The sequence below is a fragment of the Camelus bactrianus genome, chromosome 1, assembly GCF_048773025.1.
Source record: "Camelus bactrianus isolate YW-2024 breed Bactrian camel chromosome 1, ASM4877302v1, whole genome shotgun sequence".
Lineage (NCBI taxonomy): Eukaryota > Metazoa > Chordata > Mammalia > Artiodactyla > Camelidae > Camelus > Camelus bactrianus.
The window spans coordinates 7,310,792-7,318,442 of NC_133539.1; the positions used below are offsets into that span (position 1 = coordinate 7,310,792).

Genomic DNA, 7,651 nt, shown 5'->3' on the forward strand with positions numbered 1-7,651 from the left:
CACTGCGGGATGTGCGCGCTCTGGCGTGTGTGCTCGCGCGCGCGAGCTCGTGAGGTTTGGGGGCAGGTGGGCTAGTGTGCGCGTGCAGGCGAGGTACGGGTGCTTGTGTGCACTTGTGCAAGCAGGCGTACGTTGGGGGTGTGTGCGCTGGGTGGCTGTTTGCGGTGGTATAGGCTGGGAACGAAACTGCAGAGACTGCCCGTAGCAAAGCGATGAGGTTATAAAAGACCGATGGTGAAGAGGAGTGAATCACTGACAGATGGTTGTGTTTCTTTCCCACAGATTGTCTAGAGCCACAGGGAAAATGGTGGAAAATTCACCGTCGCCATTGCCAGAAAGAGCGATTTATGGCTTTGTTCTTTTCTTAAGCTCCCAGTTTGGCTTCAGTAAGTACTTTTCTGATGGATAGCCAGGGTCTTTCTCTACAGTTCAAGGACAAGGAAATTATTTCATTTGTTCGTAGAATGTGCACACGTGAACTGCGAGTCTTTTTACCTGTGTTTCTTTTTGAGAAAACCTGAAGGGAACGCACATTTGTTCAGGGTGTTTTATATGCCAGACATTAGCCTTAAAGATTTAATCTCAACAAATCTTCATGCTGCAGCGCAAAGTGAATGAAACCTGGTGCCTGCCCTGGAGAAAGTCATGATTTCGTGGACAAGATAGTTGAGTGCATCTACAGTTAACACTCAGTGCCTTGGGAACCCCAGTGTAGAGATAAATCAAACTGTGAAGTCAGAGTTAGCTTTCTCCCAGTGAGAAGGAAGAAGTTGGAAGGCCTTGAATGAAGGCATGTTGGGGTTTGGAAATGGGAAGTTCTTTGTGGCCCCAGTGCAGCCTGTGGGAGCTAGGGAGTGGCAAGAATTGGATTATAGCAGTCAGCTGTGCTTTACATCTTGGCTCTCCATCAGTCCCCATGAGGTCTCATTTTACAGATGAGGAGAAACTGATGTCCACTGCGATGCAGTATGCCCAGAGTCACAACAGGCCCCACATCTCTCCCAAAAGGACCTGAAAATTATGAGGGAAATAAGAGGCAGAAAAATGGGTGCCCACAGCTTTGTAGGATTTTGTGGAAATCCAGGAGATGGGAGCACAGTAGTGCTTCTGAACCCTAACTGCCTCAGTCTGGCCAACAAAGCTGTTGGCTAGGGGAGTCTGTGGGGTGAAGAAGTTATAACTCGAGTTCAAATCCTGACTCCTCCACAGATTAGCTTTGTGGAGGACCATTTACTTTCTTGATTCTTCAGATTCCTCATCTATGAAAGGGTGGTGATGATGTTCATCAGATGCTTATTAAGCATAAGACAATCCTGTGAGGTAGATATGCCATTATTGTCCTCATTTTTACAGCTGAGAATACTGAGGAACACAGGGCTTAAATAATGTGCCCAAGGTCACAAAGACAATAAATAACATATAGAATTTGAACCCAGACACACTGAGTTGACTTCACTCTGCTGCTTCTTATGTATGTTGTGAAGAGTAATTGCCATAATTTATGCAAAGCACTTAAAAGAACGCATAGGAACAGGAAGTGCAGATTTCCCCCACTCTCCAAAAGTACATTTTTATGAAACCTTTCATAAGCCAGATGGTGTAAAGCGAAGAAGCAGTTACCTAAGGGCATGCCTGGCTGACAGATGCACAAAATAAATTGAGATAATGCCCTCAGCTTGATAAAGATACTCAGCTGAGATAAAGATGCTCAGACACAGTTCAAAGCCATGGCGGCTGTCACTGAGATGCTGAGCGTAGCTCTGGAGAAGGAGCTCGAACCTGCCACTCTCCCTGCTCTGGGTGCGCACTGCCACTGCCTCAGCTCCCTGAAAAACAAACACGGAACGCTTTTTTACTAAAAGTGAAAATCCTCTTCAGATTTCTAGGGGCCACCTGTACTTACATAAATGTTAGCTGCTGCTGTTACTGGTATCAGCATCATCGATTTTGTAAATCCCTGTTCTATAGAGTATTGGAAGGATTAAAAACTGTACAAATAAATAAAAGCAGTGACTTTAAGACTTAAATCCAATAGTACCCACAACCAGAAACTAATTCAGCAAATTTTTATTTCGTGCTTACGAGGTGCCAGGCACTCTCACAGGCAAGGGAGGAGCAAAACAGCCTAAAGTTTCCTGCCTTCATAGAGTTTCCATTCTGCAGGGAGGAGATAGCCAGTGGACAGATTAAATGAGTAAAGTTTATAGAGTGTCAGATGATAATGTGTACCATGGGGAGAAGCTGAGCAAGACAGGAGCATAAGGAGTGGGAGGAGGGTGCTGTTTTAAACATAGCAGTCAGGAAGTGCCTCACTGAGAGATAAGTTTTAAGCACAGACTCTTTAAGTGAGAGTTAGCCCAGTGGCAGTCTGGGGAAAGAGCCTCCCAGGCAGAGAACAGCCAGTGCAAAAGCCCTGAGGATGCCATGGTTTAAAGGAATAGGAGGTCAGTAGAGTTGAAACCTGAGGCAATGAGAGGCAAAAAGTAATAGGATAGGTCAGAGGCCAATACCCAGCAGTTATAATAAAACTAGGTGGTGGGTACTGGAGGGTTACAGGATTCTCTGTGTACATTGAAATACTTACTGATTTTAAAAACCAGTTGTCTGAATCTGCTCAGGCTGCTGTAATAAAATACCATAGACTGGGTGGCTTAAACAGTAGATGTTTATTTCTCACAGCTCTGGAGGCAGGGAAGTGGGTGATCAGGATGCCAGCATGGTTATCCTTCTTCCTGTGTCTTCACATAGTGGAGAGAGAGCACTTAAGCTCTGGTTTCTTCCTTTTCTTATAAGAACACTAATCCCATAATCCTGGACACTCCTCTCATGCCTAACTACCTCTCAAAGCCCTCCCACCCAACCCTCCAAATCCATTAGACTGGGGATTCGGGTTTCAGCATATTCATTTAGGGGGACTGTAGATTGTGATAATAGCTTTGAAGGAAAAAAGTGAAATGACAGAGTAATGAGGTCATGGTGGTCTGGACACAGCTGGGAAAGCAAGAGATGGGGAAAAGCCTCTCTTAAGGTGACATTTGAGCTAAGACATGAAGAAAGCTAAGGAACCATCTCTCTTGAGAAAGCCAAAAGAGTAACATTCCAGGCAGGCAGCACTCCCTACAAGTGCAGTGACCCTGCATCCAGAAGATTGTGTGAAGCACAGAAATGAGAGTGTTTGGAGCTGGAGCATAGTGTTTGAAGGCTAGATGTCGGAGAGGCAAGCAGGAGCCAGGTCATGGGAGTTCCTGCAAGCCCTAGTAAGGAGTTTGGATTTTGTTCTAAGGACATCGAAGGATTTGAACTGGCAAGTGAAACGGTCAGATGTATATTTTTGGAAAATCTCTCCATGCTGTGTGGAGAATGACTGCACCAGTATCTCTTTCTTCACGGTTGAAGTTTCCAGACACCCACTCTGAAAACCTAGGAGTCCTCTTCAGTGGTACTTTCCTTCTGAGTCATCCATTGGCTCCTGCCATTGGGCCCGGGGGCCTCTTACAGCCTCTCCTCTTCCACAGACACATCCTACATGCAGCTATCACAGTGACCCACCTGAGATCCAGACCTGAGCTCCCTGATTAAAACCTCTGGTTGGAGCCTGGATGGTTATTTCTCTTGGGAGTTTGCTTTAACTGTGTTTTTCCAGGTTCATAATTTATTGTACAAATTGACTATCATACGATGAGTTGACATTAGTTTCTCCAGGCATGGGAGCTTAACAGATGCTTAAAAATGGTTAAGATGGTAAATTTTATTTGCTACCACAATTTTTTTTAATGACTAGTAAAAGGTAATTGTGATCAGTGTTACAAGAATTGTACAAATAAGGAGCTAGAACTAAAAGGAGGGAAAACTCATTTCTGAGTTAATCAGGGAAGCTTTAAAGGAGTTTGTTTTTTTTTTATCTGAACCTTGATGAATTGGATACATGCTTTACTGACCTTTTTTCTTTTTTCTTTTTCATTCTTTTTCCCCTTTTCTACAGTACTATACCTTGTCTGGGCTTTTATTCCTGAATCTTGGCTAAACTCCTTAGGTTTAACCTATTGGCCTCAAAAGTAAGTTTAATATATTTCTTAAATAAAATCAGAGTATATTAATGCTGTTTTGAAGGATCAGATTTTGCCTTAAGACTACTCAAATCTTAAATGTTTTTTCTTTTAAGATTCATAAATAGCCATATAAAAATTCAAAGCTTTTTAAAGATTATCATTGATACGCTTTTTCTTAAAGATGGTTAGGTGAATACACATCTTTATCTCCATTTCCTCCCTAAATCTTGCTAAAATAACCCCACAGGAAAAAATAATTTTAAAGTTATAAACCCACAGGAACAAATAATGGGATAGCAGAGAAGTATCAATAAAATGTGAGAAAGTGGGTTGCAGATGGGTGAGAGGTAACTGACTTGATTTTCACCTTGCCACATGGCTAAAGCAGGGAAGCCATCCAGAGGCTCTGTGCCGACAAGGCAGAGAGGCCCAGACGTTGGAAGCACAGGGACCTCTTTAACACGGTGTTTCTGCATCGGGCTGAAAACTGTGTGTAAAGAGCATTGGCCCCTCAAATCCCCCTCCTCAGCACTCAAAACTGGGAGACCAACCCCCTGCAGGAGACAGGAGTTTTATGTTCTGGAAAGGCTGAGTAAGAATCTGTAGCTGGGGGAACACTAGGCCTAACTGAGTGGAAGTGAGAAACCTTACTGAAAACAGGAAAAAGTGGAAATCTGCGCCGCTGAGCAGTAAGGTGCCTCCCAAGTCCTTCTCCTCACTGGGCCCTCAGGCTTGTGGTGGCCGGGCTGATACACCGGGCTCCTCCCAGCGAGACAGCAGGGTCTTCCCTGAGGAAGCTGACCAGCTTGAGAGAAAGGATCATCATTCCTGATAATTAAGAGGTTCTCCAATGAAGGTCTCCCACAATGAAGGTCACCAGTTGACCAGCCCAGCCCACATATACACAGTGCTTCCAGTTAACTTTTAGTACTTCATTTTTAAATATGTAGAACTATTTGACTGTCTTATGTACATGTATTATTTTAATAAAAATTAAAATTAAGTTTTAAACCCATAACTTAGCAGATATTAAAAGAAAACCTTGAAAATGAAATGCAAAAGAAAAAAAGGAAACTTGGAGGAAATGGAGATAATGCAAAGACTGGAAGAAAACTTTAAAAAAACAAAATCCTCAGAGATAAAAAAAGGTTATAACTGTGAAACAATAGGATGCTATAAAATAGGGACCGTTCAGAGAATTAATGCCTTTGGAAATTACAAATACAATCACCAAAATTAAAACTTTAATTGAATGGTTAGAAGAGAAACCAAAAGCAATCTCCAGAAAGTAGAGCACAATGTAGCAAAATAGAAAATAGGAAAAAGATGGGAAAGTGTAACAGCGAACAATCTGACTCTTAGGAGTTCCAGAAAGAAAAAACAGTAGGGAGGAAATTATTAAATAACACATCCAATAAAGCATGCAAAGTAGAGCCCTTGATGTGCCTAACTGTATCGAGAGGCATGTTAGAGTCCTGTCAGAGGATTTGGGGATTGCATATTGATAAGTTCATGGGAGACCAAGCAAATGTTTCAGAGAAAATGTCTGAAATTGAAGAAAATAAATAATAACATGAGTATGTTGTATAGAAAAGTGGAGATAAACACCAAAAGAAACAACTTAGGTGCTAAAAGTGTTCCCTTTTGGGAAGTAAGACTTACGGTCCAGACAGGTATGATACAGGAGAGCAGCTTCATTTTAGGTCTCGTAGAACTATTTGACTGTCTTTTATGCACATGTATTATTTTAATGAAAATTAAAAGTTTTTAAAGTATATAAGTGGTGAACTCTTAAGAACTGCAACTTTTTAGGAAGTCTGTTACTTTAATACTTTAATACTCTCTTCTGCAGATACTGGGCAGTTGCGTTGCCTGTGTACCTCCTCATTACTATAGTGATCGGTTATTTACTCTTATTTGGAATAAACATGATGAGTACCTCTCCACTCAACTCCATTCACACAATCACAGGTAAATTCATATCAAAGGAAAGTGCTGGGGGTGTGGGGTATTAACACTTTTATCAAGAAAAGCAACCAGGAATAGGGTACAGTAAGTGACACACATTGACACAGTAAAAAGAAACTAGGGGAAATAGTAAAATTATACCAGAGGAAATGTTTACCCGGCAGAAATAAGTTCTCATGAACATGCTGTTTATAGCACTGCTTAACAGGTACATTTTCCCTTCAAAACCGCAAGTATATGATACGTTCCTTGGCAACTTTGCCATGTTGATCAAGGGATGGCAAAGAGGTGCATGCAGACCTTACCTGGGAGGAGGAATTTGGAGGGGTGTATCCTCAGGATCGCTGTGTGCACCTGACCCCAATTATGTGGAGAAAAGGGCCACAGCATGTTTTTGTGGTTTTATTTTTTTTTTTAAGTTCTTATTTCAAGTCTAAAGATTAAGATAAATTAGATTCCTGCCATTGCTTAGATTCTAGGAAGCAAAGTATTTTTTTAAGTTCTAGTATGATTTTTCAACTGTTCAGTATTTCTTTTCTGATCACCTACTGTGTGTTCCCTGCATACTTGGCTGGAATTACAGCAAACAGATAATTTTTGCAGAGATGGGAAATTGTTAAGTTTGCATGAATGATTGTACCAAATGATTTAATAGTTTTGGAGTGTTGATTTAAATATCTTTTCTAAGCCTGTATGTAATTCTGTTCCTATGAGAAATGTGCAGATGGGACTTTAATCATCATTGTATAGTTGAATGAAATATTAATTTCTTATCCAAGTTAGAGGTTGCAAAAAGTTTTTTGCTAATTTTTATTCTAACTGGGACATTTCTTCTGAAGGGAGAATTTAAGTAGCCTTTTAATTATGTTAAACATGGTGCTTGTCATTATCCAAACATTAGCCTAGTAAACTATGCGGTGGGTCTCCACAGACCACAGAGATTGTAGAAATAACTGCTTGAGTAAACAGTCTTTTGTCCTCTTCTTCCAGATAACTATGCTAAAAATCAACAGCAGAAGAAATACCAAGAAGAGGCCATCCCAGCATTAAGAGATATTCCTATTAGTGAAGTAAACCAAATGTTCTTTCTTGCAGCCAAAGAACTTTAAACCAAAAACTGAATTGTATGTAGACTAAACACCAAACTTTTATGATAAGTTTTTGACTTACTTTGACCATCTTTCTGATTAACACCCAATATTGAAATGTAAAAAAAGTAAGTTGAATTTCCCTTAGATTGTTCCATTAATATTAAACTGTTCTTAAATAGTAGTTATTAATAGAATAAATAAAGAATAAATAAAATACTGCATTACCATATAGCAGACTTTTTAAAAAGAAGTATCAGTAGAAATAAGAAGCCCCTCCAGGAAGGCATTCATGTTGTAATTTTCAAAGGGCAATTGTGTCCTTCCCATTGTTTGTTCTTACAAGCCCAGGATTCAAGCTCTTAGATTTGGGAGAAGGATACATTGAATATGTATGCTTGCTGTCAGATTCACGTCTAAGGAATAACTTCTTTAGATCCGGTGGTCAGTGGAGCCTGCTCAAAGAGAAGCAGTTAAGGTTGAGATTAGATTAATAAAAACAGGAGCCAGTCATACAAAGATTAGAGGGGGAGAGGGGAGATTTCA

The 7,651-nt window shown here is 40.7% G+C and overlaps 1 protein-coding gene across 1 annotated transcript; it reads left to right on the forward strand.

Annotated features, from left to right (window-relative positions):
* The first annotated feature begins 263 nt into the window (after window positions 1-263).
* On the forward strand, window positions 264-7,337 carry PIGP (phosphatidylinositol glycan anchor biosynthesis class P). Its single transcript, XM_045517798.2, has 4 exons — window positions 264-386; window positions 3,983-4,055; window positions 5,902-6,020; window positions 7,008-7,337. Exons 1-4 carry the CDS (start codon window positions 305-307, stop codon window positions 7,124-7,126), a joined length of 393 nt encoding a protein of 130 aa, XP_045373754.1. The 5' UTR covers window positions 264-304; the 3' UTR covers window positions 7,127-7,337.
* Window positions 7,338-7,651: the final 314 nt, after the last annotated feature.